The following is a 22,425-nucleotide window of genomic DNA, read 5'->3' as shown; positions in this document are numbered from 1 at the left end:
TCTCCAGCTCGGGTATTATTTTCATTTTAGGAGAGATGGCTGCAAGCTTCTCTTCTATCACCAGTTGGCAAACCAATAAGTCTCTCAGAGGAACTCTATACAAGTAGAAAGTAAATGTCATTTTTACAAAGGTGATGGATGTCCTCGAAGAGAAAGGATTAGAAAAAGCACTTATGGACAACGAATTTAGTATTAAATATACTTATTCACCACAAAATGTTATTGTATATATAACAGACATACATATTCACTTTCTTGCCTAAGATAAACTATCATGATTTTCATGATCCATTCAAAGTGGCAGCTCTGGTCTTAGGGGAAAATACTAATAGCTAACCTTTTTAGAACACTCAGTTAATTCTCGTAAAAATTCCATTTCATAGCTGAGGAACCTGAGGCTTAGCAAATACGTCTACTTAAAAATAAATATAGCTTGCCCAAGTTGTCAGAATATGTTCACACATTTTTCCTCAGCCTGGGATGCCTCTCTCTCCCTTCCCTCTTGCCATCAAGAAGTCATCTTCAAGAGTCAGCTCTTTGTTTCTCTATAAGCCTTCCCCAAATTACCTCACCTTTGTATTCTGTTATTTTTAAATAACATTATGATAATAGGTTCAAATTGTATTTAACTCCTTGGAAGGATTATCTCTCTCATTAGTCTATGGTTGGCTCTCTTAGAGGAGAGGTCATGGTGTACTTATCTGCATCCCCAGAACTTATGATAGGGCATGTCACATGGTACATGCTCAATAAATACTGGATAAATGGAAAAAGGAATGGACAAAGCCAGCAGTCAGAGTTGGTGGAAAAAAGTTACAAATTCTTTAATCCCCTTCAAATCCTGAATATTCTAATTGATGTTTCTGATGGTTATATCTCCTGTACTAAATTTAAAAATCATAATTATCACCAATAACTATTATCAGTTATATTAATAAAAATAATAGATTAGATGTATTGAGTATTTATTATGTATTAGATGTTATTCTAAACTTTTACCCCAATTAACCTATTCAATCCTCAAAGCTATCTTATGAAATAGACATTATTAGTATCTCTGATTTATCAAAGAGAAAACTGAGATATAAAGAGACTAAATAATTTTCTTGGGTGAACAACTTCTAAAATTTACAGTTGGGAAGGCTGGCTCCAATGTCCACTTCTTAGTCACTATCACATACTGCCTTTCAGCGTGATAACAATAATTGTTAGTAATAACCACAGTCATTCTGTTATGTAATGATATTCAAGTAAGTTTAAAATTGTTGTGCTGCATTTACTTTTTGCATTGTCAAAGTGTGGATTCAAGGTTTTCTCGTCAGAAGCAACGTAATGTATGATGAGGTAGCGGGTGAACGTACTAGAAACTTGGCTCTGGTTGTATTGAGTATTCCACTCCTTACTGTGACAGCGCCTTCCATCACAGTAAGGTGCTATGTCAGTGAGGCTCTCTAAAGCCTTACTGAGGGGCTTTAGGAGGCTTCCCCCTTACTAATAGCTGTTCTTCTGTGAATTGATTCATATTGCCATCTAACACTTACCAGAATGAGTATGGAGAATATCTCAACAAGAAGAGTTTCAGGTGGGAGAGCTTTTTTGTACCAGGGCATCTTTTTTTAGAAGAGTGCTATTAAAAGAGTAAAGCAGCCTGATTAGTAGCAGGCCAGACTCAAAAGAAAGCACACATTGGTATTGGAAAAGACGTCATCCTGGTATTTTTGGCTCCCATCACATGGAAGCAGGGCATGAGGACTTTGGGTCCCTGGGAATTGGTACTAAGCCTTGATGTCCGTGTTGGGCACAGGCGTGCACTCGTTCATGCTAAAGCATATGAAATGTGGGTTGGTAAAGGGAATTTTAAAGTTAGAGATGTAATTATTTCTGTCTTTGAAATTTGATCATGTGATAGACAATATCTATTTCTGGTTTTTAATTAAAATGTGTCCACTCAAATGATATAGGATTATTTTCCTCCCTGTCAAGTGACTTAATTTGAGACACATATGACAGAAGGCTATTGTCTCTTTCTTTTTTAGAATTATATAACTTTAGAATTCAGAACTTACCTTATAGATCTTGTCTAGCATTTTCAAAATGAGAGCAACATTGGCTTGGAGAGATTCACCTTTAAGAAATAGTCAAAATAGATGGAAAAACATTGCATACTATATCTTTGAGCATCCTACTAAAAATTTATATATTCAAGTGTCTGTGAGATCTTGCTTAACTTCTGACTTGTTTAATGGATGATAAATGATGTATTTGTGTAAATATCAGCACAAAAAAGCATATGGGTCTTTTTTATCTATATCAAATCAAGGGAGAGATTGTAATGGTGAAAGTCAGCTCTGTTTCTTAATGCCAACACAATTAGAAATTTCATTATAGCTGTGGTAGTGTGTGTATGTCTATAAGGAGGTTACGTCTTTTCTGTAACTTTTAATTGGCTATATCGTTTGGAAAAAGTGATAATCCATTGCCTTGTAATTGCAATTTGATATAGCCACAACTAGATGGTGACATTACTATATTTTATAGCAGAATCCTAAGGCTATTTGATTAAGTCTCTGTATAGATTTTTCAAATTATTTGATAAGAGATATTACAACAATATTCATGGATCAATTCAGCAATAGTCCCTCCCAAATCATGGGAGGACTAATGAATTTTTCCTCCAGAATTGCCAGTAGGAGAAAAAATATATGGCAAACCCTTTTCACATTTTTTCCTCAAGTGTAGTCAAATAATTATGATTTCACATAATATAGACTTTAAAAAGGTAAACATTTCAGTTGAAATAAAACACACTTTCAGATATCCAGATTGTAACTTTCATCTAAAATCTTTGACAGACTATGACATCATTCTAACTTCAGAATAGCTATCCTACTCTCAAAACAGGAACCTGTGTGAGTGCCCAGCCCACTAGACTTTCTCTTTCTCTATATATTTCTGTTAGAAAATCTTTTTATGACTTTGGGGAACTGTTTCTTGGGTAAATGCCTGTGAAAATGGATTTGCCTTCAAGCAGGGCTTAAAGATGTAGATAATAATTGTTAGGTGTTTGAGATCCTCTTACAAAATCTACCATTTAAATTCAAATGATTGCATGGTAACCTAAAGAGACCAGTGATCTACAATAGTGTCTAATTCCTGTGACTCCCACACAGATTTCATCCTTTAGGACCCACTGCTTAAGCCCAATGCTCAGTAATTCAGCTCTACCCCATTTGATCTTTATTGCAAATTGAGGATCAAAAGATATTTAGATCATGAAGTATCTGTTACCACATCTGTCTGATTACCACATCTGTTGCTGAACCAGGCAACAATACATGAAAATTCCATTGCTGCTGATTGTTAATGAGGCAAAACATAGGAAAGGTGGTTGTTAGCTATGGAAACAGCCAATTTCATAGGGATCATTGTTATTACTGTAATCAACAGTACATATAGAACAGCAAATTACTTTTTTCTCATAAAAAAGATACAGTCTGTGGCACTTGCCATGCTTTCTCACAAATTAACTGCCAGTCACGCCCTAGTAGTTAACAATCAATCTGTTGCCAATCTAAGTGCAAAGCATCCTCAGATGTGTTTAGGATTCTGGCGTATTGCTCATAGCTCCAACTTGCCTCTCATGCCTTGGTTTTTACAATGACAGGATGTCAAGGTGTACGGCAAAGGAAACCCCACGAAAGTGGTGGCTGTAGACTGTGGGATAAAAAACAACGTAATCCGCCTCCTGGTAAAGGTAAGTAATTTGTTCCGTTTCAAGGATTAGCGCCTGTAATATTGATCATTAGCATTAAGCCGATTTCCTCTGTTTCACAGAAATCTTGTGCATCTCAGAATGTCAGGGTATCTTCTCTTTCCCTTTTGCCTTTGATTAAAAAAATACATTTATCCTTGTTAAAATTAGAGATGTGGACTATCGTGCTTAAAAAATACTTCAAGGGCCACTAAAGGAAGAAAATGATGCCTATTCTTTTTACTTGTCACTAACATTCTGAGATTTGTCATATTCACTTTCTTTCAGGTCTAGAGGTGACCAAAAAGTGTAAGCTAGTCTGATAGTTCTTCTATCGGGCTGCATTTATTATGTATCACATATTTGCAGGGCTCATATCCTGACAGAGCATGCACTTATACAAGTGCTTTATACTGACTCTTTTAAATCTATTAAAATTAAACCTTAAAAACCCTAAGTAGAGTTTTACCACCATAACAATGTTTTAAAAATCTTGTTCTGTTGGGATTTCTCCTCCCACTTTGCAATCTTTCTCTCTTTGCTTCTTTCTTTCTGTCTTTCTCAATTGTATACACATCCACACACATATTCAGATTTGCATTACATCAAAGTGGGGGAATTCTTCAATTCATCTTCCTGCTGTTAGAGAATATCAGCAATACCCAAATTCATGTCAATTTTATTAACATAAATTGGCATGGGCCCTTCTGTTGTGGATGCTGTGGATCTATCTACACCCCTGGGGGTACCATTTCATGCATGCTGTCTTAACTTCCAACCGCAAATATCTACATTGCTGCCTGAGGGCTTTTTTTGGTTGGTTGTAGCACACTGGTAGGCAGGAAATGCCAAGAATTAGTGGTCCTTGGGAGCAGCCCTGAACCAATGCCTAGAGAGAGTCAGTCCATAAATAGCCCAGCTTCTTTGTTCTGTGAGTAAGCTATCTTTAAAGTGAGTAATTCTACACTGGCCCTTATGGTTCCCCAAGGTTTCAGCTCCAGTGGTCTATAGTGGTAACTGCTTAATAATGTATACTTTGTAGACAGTCTCCTGGTGTCACTCTCCTTTATCCTATTGATATTTCCTAGAAACACCTTTCAAATAAACTTTTTTTCTCTCTAAGTCTTATCTCAGGCAATGTTTCTAGGAAAACTCTTAAAGACATCTTCCTATCCACTTTTCTATAGAAGAGTTCATATTTTCCTACCAGAATATCAATACTATAGAAAATGTAAGAACCCTAGAAAAGTGGCTGATTAAAATGTAGAGAAGTAGTATTGACTAGACACAAAAGATAAAAAAGGTGAGTGGTGAGCTAATTTAAGTTTTGCAAAAAAGATAGATATCTCTTCCTTTGTCAACTCTTTCTCCCATAGCTAGTGAAGAGAATCTCTATTCCTACAGGTGTAGTTAGAAAGTCTGTAGGCACTGAAACCTCTCCTCAAGTGAAGTAGACACATTTATCTATTTTTTCAGGATTGGAAGTTTAATGGAGTTTCTTCTCCTTTTTCTATTAACCATTGTTTTTATTTATATCCTATGAAATTAAAATGTTTTTGGTCAACATTATTTATTTGTTATATAGTATTTTTTCCTTTCCTTTTGAAAGTGGTTAGACAAGGGAAGGTCCAGCAAAATTACACTTTGGGCAAGAAAAATATTATTAAATTGGTTATTTTTGTGTTTCTTTTCCAGCGGGGAGCTGAAGTGCATGTAGTTCCCTGGAATCATGATTTTACCAAGATGGAATATGATGGGCTTTTAATTGCCGGAGGACCTGGAGATCCAGCTCTTGCACAACCACTAATTCAGAATGTCAAGAAGGTAAAGTGAGCCTGGGGTGGTGTGTGTCTGTGGGTGGAGTGGAGGGAACCATGGACGCAGATATGTTCCAGCACTCATCTTTGTGACCTCTGAGGCAATGTCACCACAGATATTCAATAGTGGAACCAACAAGGAGAGAATACCAGAGAAAAAATAGACCTTCTTCAGGCAAAGGGATTTTGAGATTGTGTCCTTGAGTTAAGGCTGGAGTCTAATTGCCAAAGTTGCTTTATTTACGACTGTAAAATGACAACTGATGTTCCTAATCATGACCCTGGGACCTATTAGCTCTTCCAGTTTCTAAAGAAATAATAAATTATAATTAGTTTAGTCTGAAAGTTAAGTATATTTTATTGAATTTTAATGCTATGAATTCATCAGTCATGCTGTTATGCATATGCCAAATTTTTATTCTGTTGCTATTCTTTTAACCATGTTGAGTAAGAAAAAAAGAAGGATGTTTTAGTGGTATTCCTTCAGAGATTGCAGGTTTTGGAACAGTTTCACTGGTTTATTGACATTTCCTCCTGATTTAGGTCTTGGAGAGTGATCGAAAGGAGCCATTGTTTGGAATCAGCACAGGAAATGTAATAACAGGTTTGGCTGCTGGTGCCAAATCCTACAAAATGTCCATGGCCAACAGGTAAGACAGTTATGCCTTTTGTATATAGGTCAAACTAGCTCTGAAATACTATTAGTGAATAAACATATATACTGAGAGAAGTTGCATGCTTTTTTTTTCACAATCACTAGCTATTACATGCTTTATAGTTGTATGACTACCTGATACCACTTTTACTGCATTTTTGAAAAGCCGTCTCCTGTTATCAATAACTCTGCTATAGTTTAAAGTTCTTTTCCTACTCAGTATAAATTGAGGTTATAATATTCAATCGAATGATATTATAAAGGAAATTGTTCTGATTTTAAGCTTGATTTCAGAGCATTGATAACATTTTAAGAATCTGACTTAAGAACCGAGAAATCTTTAGAGCCTCTCAGTTTCACTTTTTTTTTTAACCTCAAACGATGCTAATTTATTCAACACTGAGCTTTCCCCACAGCTTACTCTCCACGTAAAGCATAATTCAGAATTATTCAGGTCTTAGCAATCACCTCTTTATTATCTCCAAAGAACTATCCTCTGGTTTTGAAATTACTATGACTCCCTTAAAATAGGTTGCTCATTTGTCTGTTTCTTTTAAGCTAGTAAATAACTCTTTTAGCATTTTGTTATTAGTGCAATTCCCCCTTTTCTAAAATCGATAATAGAAGCTTAATAGTCCCTATATTTAACACACAACAAATCTCCCTGAATTGATTTTTGATGCTAAAATTATTGGGATTAACAACCTGTGACTTTTCCTACAGAATGATTTTCACTAAGCAATTGAAACTTTCAAATTTTAATAGTCTTTTCTTGCTCACTATTTTACAATTAATGCATTTATATTCTTTTCTTCCCTTTTCCCTTTTTCCCTATTTCTTTCTCTCCTTTACTCTCCAGAGGGCAGAATCAGCCTGTTTTGAATATCACAAATAGACAGGCTTTCATTACTGCTCAAAATCATGGCTATGTGCTGGACAATACTCTCCCAGCTGGCTGGAAACCACTTTTTGTGAATGTCAACGATCAAACAAATGAGGTAACACTCTTAGTAAACTTATTTGTTTGGGTATGAGAAATGTAGGGCTTTAAATTCTCTGCTATACACATACCTTTCCCTAGTTTATGTGGGATATTTGTGTGTGGGGAAGGGTATTTTATAGGTCATTTCCCACAGCTCTCTGCTGTTTGAAAAGTCATTTCTCTCATCATTTGGCTCATTAGGAAACACTATTTGAGTTGTTAATCAATGGCTGTCTTACCCATTCATTGTTAGTGGACAGGTGGTCCAGATCTGTGTGGGCACTCAAGGTAGGTTCCATGTAGGCAGATCTCTGGAACTCACTCAGGGCTGGAGTAATCCTTGAAAAGACCCTTGGACACTTAATTTAGGAGTGAGAGATTATATGAGGATTTTGAGCTTATTCCTTTCTTTAATTTTTTGAGTTATCAGGGGCTGGGGATTGACTCTCAAATGTGGGAAGCTGGCACTCAACCACTGAGCTACATTGGCCTTCCTGAGTTGGTTTTTGCATTTGGTTTGCGTATTAATTTTTTAAAAAGATTTGTTTATTTATTTTATCCCCTTCCCCTCCCCATCCCCCCACCTTGCTGTTTTTGCTGTCTGTGTTGTCTTTTCTTCTCATTTTCTCTCCTCTGGGATTCCCTGGGATTCAACCTGATTTGGAAAGAGGTTCCCTGTCAATTGCACCACCTCAGTTCCTGGTTTCTGCTGTGCTTCACCTTGATTCTCCCCTTGTCTCTCTTTTGATGTGTCATCATCTTGCTGCATGACTCACTTGTGGGGGCACTGGCTCACCATGCAGGCACTTGCGTGGGCACTGGCTCACCACATGGGCACTCGCGTGGGCACGAGCTTGCTATGTGGGCACACTTCCTCTTCTTCTTTTTCACCGGGAGGCCCCAGAGATCGAACCCAGGTCCTCCCATATGGTAGGCGGAAGCTCTTTCACTTGAGCCACATCTGCTCCCCTTGTTATTCATTTTTGTTTTTTCAGGAGGCACCAGGACCCGAACCTGGAACCTCCCATGAGGGAGGCAATGGCTCCAGTGCTCGAGCCACATCTACTCCCTTTGAACTTATTCTGAATAGAGAGCAGAGGGACCCAAAAGATGGAGAAGAAATCTCACCCATATTTTTAAGCATACCACATTCTGCAGTGCCATCGTTGGCTTATTTCCTTTTATATCAGGATGATCAGATGACCATATATTAGACCTGAAGATCTCCAATCATATTATTTGACAGCACTGTTAGTTTCCAGAATGTTCTTAAGCATTTAACTCAGTTTTTAATTTGAACTTTATCATCCACTGAATAATACATAGCCACACTTGACATTCATTGTTACAGAAGGAATTCTTTCTGTTTCTTATTCCTTCAGGGGATTATGCATGAGAGCAAACCCTTCTTCGCTGTGCAGTTCCACCCAGAGGTCAGCCCAGGGCCCACAGACACTGAGGTATGTCAGAAAGAGGAGGCCTGCTTTATGCTTTTTTTTGTTGTTGTTATCAGAGATAGATTTCTGTGATACTTAGAGAAATCGAAACGATCATGTCAGATGATCCTGATATAGAACATTCTCAAGAAATATGGTTTGGTAATGTGTATTTTGCATTAAAATTTCCCCATGAATATCATAGAGGACTTTTTTATCTTTTCAAAAATTTGAAGTGGGAAAGAAACCCGATGTATTGCCATTTTTAAAGTCCATTATCATTCTAATATATTTAGTTTTGAAATTTATAATTGTTGTGCTATGCAAATGAATTCCCTCTTGCTTACTCTCCTTCTCATAACGGAAATGAGATTTTAATCCCCCATCTGTGACTTCACAAAAATCCCTATGGCAACTGGTTGTGTAGCCACTAAGAAGAATAAATATCAGCAGGAGAAAGAAGGGGCAGGAACTTGGGGACGAGAGCACACGCGTGCACATACATATGAGTCAGATGGAGTAAGAAAGGAATCATAAGGAATGCTTAGAGGAGATGTGTTTTTCATTTAAACATTTTAACCTTTTTTTTTTCTGCATGAACTATTGCTTCGATGTTCAATCACATCATTCCAAAAAGAATTCCTGATGACACCCAGAAAAGTCTGGGATGCCTGATGACTCTTCCTCTCAGACACCCTGGGGCTTCTTTGTGGTAGTGCTGACAATTCTTCCTTGTCAACAGCTGCTTATTCTTAGAAAAGGCATCGAGAAAATCAATAGGAAAAGGATTTCCCTACGAAAACTCTGTGACCATCTCTGAATTGTTTTTTCAGTCATTTGTATTTTGTTCATGTTTTAATGTTATTAGGAAATATTGCTTCTTAATAGACAATGTCATTGTAATATTATCTACCCACAATGAAGCTGGTACAATTTAGATACATATATTATCTAATGCAGGGGTGTTAACCTTTTTTTGTTCCATGGACCTTTTGCCAGCCAGGTGAAAAACATGGTCCCCTTACTAAGTCCACACTGTACTGTGCATTATTTAATAAATATATCACACCCGCACCAACATGTTCCCACAAAAATAATGTTTTTTTGAACTTTGATTCAAGCTTATGAACCCTTTGCTAAGAACCCCTGATCTAATGTATGCTAAGTATTTCTTTTAATTTAAAATTTAAATTGTTAGCCTATGTTAGTACTTCAGATTAGGGGTATTGCAATTAGGATATGTAATAATATCCACTATCATTTAATCTTTTTTTCTGTCCTGCCAAATAAGTGCAAAATGAGTATCCTTTATTGAAATTTATCATGCCTAGGGAAAAAAAAAAACCAAGGAAAGTCATTGGTAAAGTTTAATAGTAATCTAGATTTCTTTTAGAGCTCAAATAAATTTGAAAAAATCAAGTTCTTTCTTAATTCAGGATACATGAGTGGCATAACATCAATTTTTTATATAACTAGAACTTGATTTAGAAGAAGAAAATGATACACGATTAAGGATTTAGAAACTTCTTAACATGCTCAGAAGGCATTATCTGAAATGTTCATTGTCTGCTGAAATCTTTCATTTTGTAGGACTTGAAGTGAATCGTTAGAAGTGTTTATCTGATCTAATTCTTATAGCAGCAGATAATTTTGCCAGATTTCACAAAAACAAAGTAATTTTGCATGGGAATACTTATAATAAAAATTATTTGTGGTTTATATGAATTTCAAATTTATCTGAGCATCTTGCATTTTATCTGGCAACCTTATAGACTTTGAAGCTTCTAACTAGTTGATTATTTTTTTTTCTAGTATCTGTTTGATTCCTTTTTCTCACTGATAAAGAAAGGAAAAGGCACCACCATTACATCAGTTCTACCAAAGCCGGCACTAGTTGCCTCTCGAGTTGAGGTCAGTATATGTGGACTTGATTTTGATTCCTGTATTTTGAATTTTCCTTATCACATGATGATTAATTGTAAGTGAATGATGTAAACCATACCAATGTCAATATTGTAATCACCTGTCACTTTAGTATCTGATTATTCAATTTGCTCTTGAGGGTGTTCATTGGAACATCCATATTTTGATTTAAAATCGTGTCTTTTAACTTTTATCTGTTCTAGAATCATTGCCACACAGTAATTCAATAAAGAACATAATTTAATTTAGTTTAGAATTTGATCCCTTTCCCCTTATCCAATAAGCTATACCCTTATATATGCTTAAAATATAGTTCAGACTACAGAATCATTATAGATGATAGAATTCTTTTCTGTTTCAACTAGAAGAATTATTCAGCATCATGAACTGGATTTATTATTTTACTTCTAAAAAACAAATAGTAAGTCTTAATGTCACATAAGACTTGAATCCTGATTTGTTTGACTATGTATGTTAATGTGTAAGGTTCTACCCATTACCTTCATAGTTAAAACACACATACCATATTATATAAAATTTTAGAAGGATGTATGTGTATTGTATAAATATATACATAAATATGCATTTTAGGTATTTATATATATATAAATAAAATACAGACCTCATGGAAAATGTTTTCATTAAAACATTTAAGATCTGGAAATTGCATTGAAATGAGAAGTGTTTTCATTCTTATTCTTTTCCCCTAAGTATTATCTATATTTTAAAGCATTATATTTTAAATCAGCCCATAAATTTAGACTATTAATTTTTCCCCACTTTTCTAATTTGCACCATCTTAAAAATAAAAACAATGCATTCTTCTTATTGCTTGTAGGTTTCCAAAGTCCTTATCCTAGGATCAGGAGGGTTGTCCATTGGTCAAGCAGGTGAATTTGATTACTCAGGATCTCAAGCTGTGAAAGCCATGAAGGTGAGAGAATATGGTTTAGCAATAATTAATGTACTCCCTTTAATGAGTCTAATTAGTACCTATAATTTAGATTTATCACATTACCTCTTTTTAAACTTGTCACAATTATTTTTCTTGACTATTACTTATACATTTTATATTAAGGGAAGGTTGATCACAGGCAAGATTTTTAATATTCTTAAATGTGCGCACCTGCAAATTCAGGAGGTTAGATTGGTCTCCAAAATTAACTAAGTTATAGCCTGTTTATATTGAAAAATATAAAGCCACACATAGAGATGCTGCTAATTTCTTTTGAAGCAGTGAGCTTTTAAAACATATTGACCTTTTGTGTGAAAGGGAATTTGAAACATCCTTGGTGTTCCAAAGTAGTTCAGACATTTTACTGCTTTGGGCATCTCTTGGACTGAAATGAGAAGCTCCAGTTTGGGAAGCAAGGGCAGCAAGGCATTTTGTTCAAGCTTTAGAAATTATTTCCTGTCACTAGAAGACTCTGTTCCCCCATTGGTGACTTTGACACCAGGACTGCTTGTTGGAAGAGAGGATTTGAACCCTCGTTAGGAAAGATGTCCTATTTCTTCAAACTATCTAGAGGTCTCCTAGTCCTTATCATATGAAAATAAACCTTAGGAAAAATTCCATTGTATATTTCAGCTGCAGTGTTAACTTGGCCTTTCTTTGGTGTCCTTATTTCTTTGGATTGTCTTCACCTTGGTACTAATCAGGCCATCCCGAGGCAATGTGAGTTCCCCACGTCCTTGCTCTGGTAAAACCTTTTACCAGACTGCCTAGGAGAGAGCAGCGTCGGGAAGGCAGCAGGAAACTAGACAGAAAACTCAGAAAATGGTTGGCCATATCTTTTTCTTTCTTCAGCAATCTGTATTCAAACAGTTTCATCTGACATGTCTGTTGAAAAGAGGTAGAACCTAGCCCTCAGTTACATTCTTCTTCTCATTTGCTTTTGTTTGAATACGTTTCTCCATTCGTGTGGGTATGCACACACATGCACAAATGGTTTTCTGTTCATTTTTCAAAATGACACTTTACTTCATTGTATTGTGACTCACTTTGTCTTTAGATAGATAAATTAGTGTTTGTCCAAATGGTTTAGATTGACAATCTAAGCATCTTCAGGGATTAGAATACATTTATTAACACAATTTTTTACCCTATTGGATGGTTTTATAAAGAATTAGAATTTTCATAGTTTGTATTTTTTGGGTGTTTTATATTCATTGGTTGAAGTTAAACATTTTAACTGAATAAATTAACATTATTAAATAGCATATTATGATTAATTAGAAAGCTAATAGAGATGAATTTATGAACATGAAAGGTTAAAAAATATGTGGTGCATGTACTGTAAACAGAACTGTTACTTGAAAAAATGTTATGAAATTTATTAAAATGTTCTGAAATTATTTATGCTTTAAAGTTAATGCACACATCATATGCATCAATGGGACCTATTCCTGTATAATTCAATTTATAAAGGTGACTATATTCATCGTATAGCACATACTGGAAAATACTTAGAGATGTACCTAAGTTTGTTGGTACTTTTCTTTAGGAGTGAAAACTTCTAGGACTTTTTTTGATGTGATGTTTTGAACTCATTGTTAAATTCCAACCCATATTTAAAATGTATCTGTCTATCTCTATGCATCTTTTCTATATTTTCATACTATTAATACTCTTATTTTAAATAATCCTTCAAAATCTCTCAAGGACTTGAGTCATACGACTTGGATGAGAGCCCCAATTTTATCACTTGTCAGTTATATGACATTTGGCAAGTCATTTAACCTATTTGAACCTCAATTTCTTCATCTGAAAGGTGAAAATCTTACTGAAAGTTTTGTTATAAAAATCAAATAAATCAATACAAAAACACATTTCAAGATTGAAAACACTGAATATAAAGTAGTATTAAAATATATTAATTTTTTTCATTCATGTCCTTCAAGGATAATACTGGGCTTTCAGGGATGATTTCTATTCTTTCATCTGACTATTTTGTTTACTTTTAGAAGACTTTAAAACTGACATGCTAATCTGTGAAATAATAAGCATCTGGTCATATTTCATGTTTTATAATTATATTTTGTTTAGTGTCACCCTCATCTTGACTTTTGCAACTATTATCCTTAGCATCTTACATGAAGGATTATTTTGAAGGTCTCTTCAGATGCCAGGAATCAGATGGGGCTATGCACCTTTCTCTGTGTATGTGTGTGTGTATGTATAAATTTCTTGCCATATGGTCATTTTCTTTCTTTTTTTTTTTTTTGGTGTATATTTTTTTTTTTTAATTTTTTTATTTTTTATTGACTTTGTAATAATATTACATTAAAAATATATATGTGAGGTCCCATTCAACCCCACCCCCCCACCCCCCCTCTCCCCCCCCCCCAATAACACTCGTTCCCATCATCATGACACATCCATTGGATTTGGTAAGTACATCTTTGGGCACCTCTGCACCTCATATACATTGGTTCACATCATGGCCCATACTCTCCTCTATTCCATCATGTAGGCCCTGTGAGGATTTACAATGTCCGGTGATTACCTCTGAAGCACCATCCAGGGCAGCTCCATGTCCCGAAGACGCCTCCACCTCTCATCTCTTCCTGCCTTTCCCCATACCCTTTGTCCATTATGTCCACTTTTCCCAATCCAATGCCACCTCTTCTATGTGGACACTGGATTGGTTGTGTCCATTGCACCTTTATGTCAAGAGGAGGCTCAGATTCCACCTGGATGCTGGATGCAATCCTCCCATTTTCAGTTGTAATCACTCTAGGCTCCATGGTGTGGTGGTTGTCCTTCTTCACCTCCATCTTAGCTGAGTGTGGTAAGTCCAATAAATCAGATTGTAGGTGCTGGAGTCTGTTGAGGCTCAGGATCTGGCTATCACATTGTCAGTCCAGAGATTCAAATCCCCTAAATATATCTTAAACCCCAACATTAACTGCACCTCCAGCACATTAGCTTGAAAGTCTTATGAAGGGAGATCCCATCTGAGTCCAGATTCATCACACATAAACACCATTTCCAAAGAGGGGCCATCTGCCCTGGTAGTTAACCCCATCGGCCATGACCATAACTCCCATGGGTCTCTTTAGCCCTCAAAGGAACTAATATCTGGGGGTTGTATCTGCTTTATCTGTCTCTCTGACTCTGCTCAGTTGTGCATGAGGGCAAACCTTCTGCCAGCCTCCAGACTCTTTTTTAGAAACTCGTAGCCATATAAACTCATTTCTCCTTTCCATTTCCCCCTTACTTTAGGTCAAACAGCATTTTAAAGTCATGGTATTTTATGTAGACATGGATATTCTGCTGATCCGCATTGAACCTTCCGTATAAGGTCATTTTCCAGTTGCATCATCAGTTGGTAGTTGATAGTGGTCCCTCGTTGCCAGGGAGGCTCATCCCCGGGTGTCATGTCCCACGCTGGGGGGAAGGCATTGCATTTACATGCTGAGTTTGGCTTCGAGACTGGCCACATTTGAGTAACATGAAGGCTGACAGAAGGAAATTCCCAGGCACAAAGTTGCTCTAGGCCTTGTTATTATTTTGGGTTTATCAGCTCATAAGCATAGTCATTAGTATCAGGGGCTCACTGTTGAACCCTCACTCCCTCCCGGTCCCCACCACTGTACCTGGGAGACTGTCGCTGCTCCCCTAGGGACCACGACAGAGCACCACTGGCCAGGAACCCAGTACCCCCCCTACTGTGGTTTTTAATTGTTGCCACTATGAGTATATCCAAACATTACCATGCACCCTGGACATATGTTCTGTACAGCTCCCTGTCAGTCATATGTCACCTGTCATTGGTATTCCATACCAGTATCCCTCCATTGCCATTGTTGAAACACTCTGTGATCCAGAACTCCCCGAAATTTGAAGCCCAATATAATGTCATGGTCCCTTACTAGGGAATGGCATATAGCGATGAGTTTAAAGGATAGATAAAGAACTTGGATAAAGTTAGATAAAGAACTTAGATAAAGAATGTTGACTTGAAAAAATTCCACATCCTATTTTTTTCTTCCCCCCCCCCCCCCCCCCTAATTATTCAGCTTTTCTTCACAGGAGTCCTAGACCACAGCAATGTATATATATAATATACAGCACTCCCACACATCCACCAGAAAACCTTTTCCCTTCCACAGTGATACTCTTACGCCCTATTCATATCATATTTACTTAAAGTGATGTACAGAGTCTGAGACATTAGCTTTCTAACAAGGTGACATCTGTGTTTACATTATGGTGCATACTTTAGGATACACAGTTCTTTACATTTTTAGTTATCCTATGTTTTACATTATGGTTTACATTATCAGTCTGTCATCTCCTATATGTTATGGTGTAATATTACATGTTTTATATCCATCCTTGTGTACTCTCAAGAAACTCCTCTCTTACCCCCCATTTACTTTGGTTCCACACATTTAACGTCCATTTTCCCTTCCACCTTGGTGCCCTCAGTGATAGCCAACCTCCGTTTCCTGAGGAGCCACTTCCAGAGATAGATGGAATAGTGTTCAGGGCCTAACTTGCTCAACTGCCCCAATGCCCTGGGAGCCACCCTTTCTCTCGAGGGATACAGTTCCCTCTATTGGATGGCATTAGTCCTCCCCAGGATGTGGGTCCACCCCCACTCTCACTACTTGGGTTTCTACCCCATGGTGTCACCCACTCTGGCAGAATGAGCATTTAGACATTCCCCAGGAGTCCGTCCTGCATCAGACCCTCCCCTCCGAGCATTCTAAACAGGTAACCCTCTTTATTATATTTTGATATGATTTTCTCGGCATTTTACTCTCCACCAACACCTGACCCTCTCCTGGTTCGTATGCTACCCCTCCCTCCCCCCACTTTTGGGCAACGTTACCCACCCGTCCCTCCCCAGCCACCCTCAAACCCGCAAAGCCCCAAGCAAAGGCAACCCCTTGCCCCCCTTTTATCTCTTCTTTGTGTTCATACTTACCACCATCTCGTCTTAAATTCCACCCCTGCAGACATCGGCTCATATCCTTCCTCCACCCTCCGATTTCCTGCAAGCCTATCGTTCAGTCTCTTGCTATCTAGGGCAGCTTGTTTATTTCATATCATTGAGGTCATGTAGTATTTGTCCTTTAATGTCTGGGTTGCTTCACTCAACATAAGGTTCTCAAGATTCATCCATGTTATCACATGTGTTTGTAGTGTGTTTGTTCTTACAGCCGAGTAGTATTCCATTGTGTGTATATACCACATTTTATTGATCCACTCGTCTGTTGATGGGCATTTGGGTTGATTCCAACTTTTGGCAATAGTGAACAATGCTGCTATGAACATTGGTGTACATATATTGGTTTGTGTTCTTGTTTTCAGTTCTGCTGGGTATATTCCCAGCAGTGGTATTGCTGGGTCATATGGCAAATCTATGGCTAGTTTTTTGAGAAACCGCCATACTGTTCTCCAGAATGGTTGGATCCTTCTGCATTCCCACCAGCAGTGGATGAGTGTTCCCCTTCCTTCACATCCTCTCCAGCACTTGTATTCTTCTGTTTTTTTCATAGCTGCCGATCTTATGGGTGTAAGATGGTATCTCATTGTGGTTTTGATTTGCATTTCCCTGATAGCTAGAGATTTGGAACATTTTTTCATGTGCTTTCTTGCCATTTGTATTTCTTCTTCGGAGAAGTGTCTGTTTAAGTCTTTTTCCCATTTTTTAAATGGATTGTTTATCTTTTTATTTTCAAGATGTAGGAGTTCTTTATATATGCAAGTTATAAGTTTCTTATCAGATATATGATTGCCAAATATTTTCTCCCACTGTGTGGGCTCCCTTTTTACTTTCTTGACAAACTCCTTTGAGGTGCAGAAGGCTTTAATTTTGAGGAAGTTCCATTTATCTATTAGTTCTTTTGCTGCTCGTGCTTTTGGTGAGATATTCATAAATCCATTACCTATTACAAGGTCCTGTAGATGTTTCCCTACACTGCTTTCTAAGGTTTTTATGGTCTTGGCTCTTATATTTAGGTCTTTGATCCATCTTGAGTTGATCTTTGTATAAGGTGTGAGATGGTAATCCTCTTTCATTCTTCTACATATGGCTATCCAGTTCTCCAGACACCATTTGTTGAATAGGCCACTCTCTCCCAGTTGAGAGGGTTTGGTGGCTTTATCGAATATTATGTGGTTGTATATGTGAGGTTCTATATCAGAGCTTTCAATTCGATTCCATTGGTCTATATGTCTCTCCTTATGCCAATACCATGCTGTTTTCACCACCGTAGCTTTATAGTATGTTTTGAAGTCAGGTAGTGTGATTCCTCCAATTTCGTTTTTCTTTTTCAGTATGTCTTTGGCTATTCGGGGTCTCTTTCCTTTCCAAATAAATTTCATAGTTAGTTTTTCTAGTTCCTTAAAGAAGGCTGCATTGATTTTTATTGGGATTGCATTGAATGTGTAGATCAATTTTGGTAGGATAGACATCTTAATAATGTTCAGTCTTCCTATCCATGAACAAGGAATAGTCTTCCATTTATTTAGGTCTTCTTTGATTTCCTTGAACAATCTTGTATAGTTCTCAGTGTATAAGTTCTTTACCTCTTTAGTTAAATTTATTCCTAAGTATTTGATTTTTTTATTTACTATTGTGAATGGTATTTGTTTCTTGATTTCCTCCTGATCTTGCTCATTATTGGTGTACAGAAATGCTACTGATTTTTGCGCATTGATCTTATAACCTGTGACTTTACTAAACTCATTTATGAGTTCTAGAATCTTCGTTGTAGATCTCTCAGGGTTTTCTATGTATAGGATCATGTCATCTGCAAATAATGAAATTTTGATTTCTTCCTTTCCAATTTGAATGCCTTTTATTTCTGGTTCTTGCCTCAGTGCTCGAGCAAGTACTTCTAAGACAATGTTAAATAGGAGCGGCGACAGTGGGCATCCTTGTCTTGTTCCTGAGTTTAGAGGGAAGGAGTCTAGGATTTCTCCATTGTAAACAATATTGGCTTTAGGTTTTTCATATATACTCTTTATCATGTTCAAAAAATTTCCTTGTATTCCAATCATTTGGAGTGTTTTTATCAAGAAAGGATGCTGTATTTTGTCAAATGCTTTTTCTGCATCAATAGATATAATCATGTGATTTTTTTCCTTCAATCTGTTTATATGGTGTATTACGTTGATTGATTTTCTTATGTTGAACCATCCTTGCATACCTGGGATGAATCCCACTTGGTCGTGGTGTATAATTCGTTTAATGTGTTGTTGAATACGATTAGCAAGTATTTTGTTAAGTATTTTTGCGTCTAGGTTCATTAGAGAAATTGGTCTGTAATTTTCCTTTCTTGTGATGTCTTTGTTTGGCTTTGGTACTAGGGTAATGTTGGCATCATAGAAGGAGTTGGGTAATGTTCTTTCTGTTTCGATGGTTTGGAATAGTTTCAGCAGGATTGGTGTCAGTTCTTTCCGGAATGTTTTATAGAATTCACCTGTGAAGCCATCTGGCCCTGGGCTCTTCTTAGTTGGGAGATTTTTAATAACTGATTCTATCTCTCTGCTTGTGATTGGTTTGTTAAGATCATCAATTTCTTCTTTTGTCAATATGGGCTGTTTATGTGTTTCTAGGAATTTGTCCATTTCCTCTAGATTGTCATTTTTGTTTGAATATAGTTTTTCAAAATATCCTCTTATGATAGTCTTTATTTCTGTGGGGTCAGTGGTGATATCGCCTTTCTCATTTCTTATTTTGTGTATTTGCATCTTCTCTCTTTTTTTCTTTGTTAGTGTTGCTAAAGGTTTGTCAATTTTGTTAATCTTCTCAAAAAACCAGCTCTTGGTCTTGTTTATCTGTTCAAGTGCTTTCTTATTTTCTATTTCATTTAGTTCTGCTCTTATCTTTGTTATTTCCTTCCTTCTTCTTCCTGTTGGGTTACTTTGTTGTTGTTTTTCTAATTCCTTCAAATGTGCAGTTCTTCAATTTTTGCTCTTTCTTCTTTTTTGATATATGAATTTATGGCTATAAACTTCCCTCTCAGTACTGCTTTTGCTGCATCCCATAAATTTTGGTATGTTGTGTTATCATTATCATTTGTTTCAAGGTAGTCATTGATTTCTTTTGAGATTTCCTCTTTGACCCACTGTTTTTCTAAGAGTGTGTTGTTTAATTTCCAAATCGTGGTGTGAAATCTGGGCTTCTTTCCCTTGCAAATCTCCAGCTTGACTCCACTGTGGTCAGAGATAATGTTTTGTATGATTTCAATCTTTCTGAATTCGTTCAGCCTTTCTTTGTGGCCTAGCATATGATCTATCTTGGAGAATGATCCATGTGCGCTTGAGAAAAATGTATATCCTGCTGTGTTTGGGTGTAGCGATCTATATATGTCTATTAGATCGAGCTCCTCTAATATACTATTCAGATGTTTTGTTTCTTTGGTGATTCTCTTTTGAGATGTTCTGTCCAGAGTTGATAGTGGTGTATTAAAATCCCCCACTATAATTGTAGATGTATCTATTCTTTCACTTAGTTTTTCCAGCGTTTGCCTGACGTATTTAGAGGCACCCTTGTTAGGGGCATAGATATTTATGATTGTTCGATCTTCTTGACATATTTTCCCTTTGACTAAAATGTAGTATCCTTCTTTGTCTCTCACAATTGTTTCACATTTAAAGTCTATTTTGTCTGATATTAATATAGCTACTCCTGCCTTTTTTTGGTTATTGTTAGCTTGTATGATTGTTTTCCAGCCTTTCACTTTCAATCTCCATGCGTCTCTGGGTCTAAGATGTGTCTCTTGTAGACAGCATATGGATGGGTCATATTTCCTTATCCAGTGTCCCAGTCTGAATCTTTTGATAGGTGAGTTTAATCCATTGACATTCAGTGTTATTACTATCAAGGAATTATTTGTGTTAGCCATATTTTGATTGGATTTGTGTTTGTCATATTTTGTTTGTATATTTTTTTTTGTCTTTTTTGTTGTTGTTTTTGGTCTTATACTCTCCTCCAACTTTGCCTTTCCTGTTTTTTCCTTTCTTCCTGCAGAACTCCCTTTAGAATTTCTTGAAGGGGAGGTTTCTTGTTGGTATACTCTTTCAGTTTCTGTTTGTCTGCGAATATTTTGAACTCTCCATCATGTTTGAATGCTAGTTTAGCTGGATAGAGTATTCTTGGTTGGAAATTTTTTTCCTTTAGTACCTTGACTATATCATACCACTGTCTTCTTGCCTCCATGGTTTCAGAAGAGAAATCAGCACTTAATCTAATTGAGCTTCCCTTGTATGTGATGGTTTTCTTTTCTCTTGCTGCTTTTAGGATTTTCTCTTTGTCTTGAGCATTGGACAATTTGACAAGTATATGTCTTGGGGTGGGCCTGTTGGGGTTTATGACTTGTGGAGTGCGCTGTGCTTCTTGGATATGTACATCTGTCTCTTTCAGTAGATTTGGGAAGTTTTCAGCCATTATTTCCTGCAACACTCCTTCTGACCCCTTTCCCTTCTCTTCACCTTCTGGAATGCCTATAATACGTATGTTTGAGCGTTTTGCATTGTCATTCAGGTCCCTAAATCCTAATTGGATTTTTTCTATCTTCTTATTGACCCCTTCTACTATCTGTTTGATTTCTGATGTACTGTCTTCCACATCACTAATTCTCTGCTCTGTCTCTTCTAGTCTGCTGATATTTGCTGCAAGTGTATTTTTGATTTCTTGAACTGTGGTGTTCATTCCCATCATATCTGTTATGTTTTTGCGTATGTCTGCAATTTCCCCTCCAAGTGATGTCTTCATGTTGTTAACCTCTTTCATTACTGCATCAAATTTGTCGGTGATAAATGTTCTGAGATCTTTCATTGCTTGTGCCAAGTTTTGCTCCCCTTCGTGATTATTGGTTTGTTGATTGGATTCAGCCATGTTTTCCTGATTATTGGTTTGGTTCGTAGATTTTTGTTGCTTTCTGGTCATCTCTTTATTTTGACGAATTTAATCAGTTCCTTAGCTTGTTTGTCTGCTCTTGGAGGTTAATTAGTTGTTATTTTTGCACAGGTGTTATATCTTCTCTTTGTCACTTTTTTCTTCTTATTCTAGTTACTTGTTGTTGGTTAAGTTCACTTTAGAGGAAAGTATTAGTGTTGGGGAAAGGCAATTGTGTAAGCAAGGGAAAAGTGTAAAGTTGTATTGGTGATGTATGTTAATAAAGCAGGAATATGAGATCTGGAAGGATGGAGGTTAGATTCATGTAGATTGTATAGAGTTATAGCTGTAGGTAGAGTACCTTTTATGAAGTTGATGACTGAATTTGGGAGGAATATGGTATGAACTACACAGCTATTGTTTTCATGAGAGAGGGAAAAAGAAAAGAAAGGTAATAGTTTCAAGAGTGGATAATAGACAGAAAACAGAACAAAGGTATTAGAAATTAAGAGTTAGACACTTTGTGGATCAAAGAACGGGAGGTGGGGGGTGGAATATAGGAGAGACAGTAGATGATAGTGGGTATCAAGATGCAGGGGAAGGGGGATAGTGTAGGTAGCCTAAATCAGTTCACACAGAAATGAGGCAGTGGAGGATGGGAAAACCCAGCAAATGTGAGGTGTTCCCTGTAGCACCTATTGTATACTTGAATTAAAGTAAAAATAAGTGGAAGATGAGGGACAAGAGGGAAAGAGAAAACCGAAAAAAAAAAAAAAAAAACAAACTTCCCTCCAAATCGATGTCCAGACACCTCCGGACCAGCAAAAATCCCGAAACAATCCGGTCCCAAAGAGTCTCCAACGCCGCCCAGCCGATTCCCTGCAGGAGACTCTAACAGGGATGTTCACTCAGCCGCCATCTTGCCCCCTCTCTCCTTTTTGGTGTATATTAAGAGTTGTAATGCTCTTCATTAAATCACTACAGCAGGCAAGAAAACCTAGG

General features: G+C 36.9%; 1 protein-coding gene across 1 annotated transcript in view; it reads left to right on the top strand.

Moving 5' to 3' along the window:
* The window catches only part of CPS1 (carbamoyl-phosphate synthase 1), a 127,532-nt gene that overhangs the window by 28,880 nt on the left and 76,227 nt on the right, over positions 1-22,425 (top strand). The window contains exons 7-13 of the mRNA XM_058300192.2: positions 3,665-3,754; positions 5,447-5,575; positions 6,112-6,218; positions 7,083-7,221; positions 8,588-8,665; positions 10,454-10,552; positions 11,403-11,498. Coding sequence (XP_058156175.1) covers positions 3,665-3,754; positions 5,447-5,575; positions 6,112-6,218; positions 7,083-7,221; positions 8,588-8,665; positions 10,454-10,552; positions 11,403-11,498 — 738 coding nt within the window. The remainder of the gene's footprint in view (positions 1-3,664; positions 3,755-5,446; positions 5,576-6,111; positions 6,219-7,082; positions 7,222-8,587; positions 8,666-10,453; positions 10,553-11,402; positions 11,499-22,425) is intronic.

Source organism: Dasypus novemcinctus, chromosome 7 (genome assembly GCF_030445035.2).
Source record: "Dasypus novemcinctus isolate mDasNov1 chromosome 7, mDasNov1.1.hap2, whole genome shotgun sequence".
NCBI lineage: Eukaryota > Metazoa > Chordata > Mammalia > Cingulata > Dasypodidae > Dasypus > Dasypus novemcinctus.
Note: the sequence above shows the minus strand (reverse complement) of the source record. Positions and strands in the feature narration are given on the sequence as shown.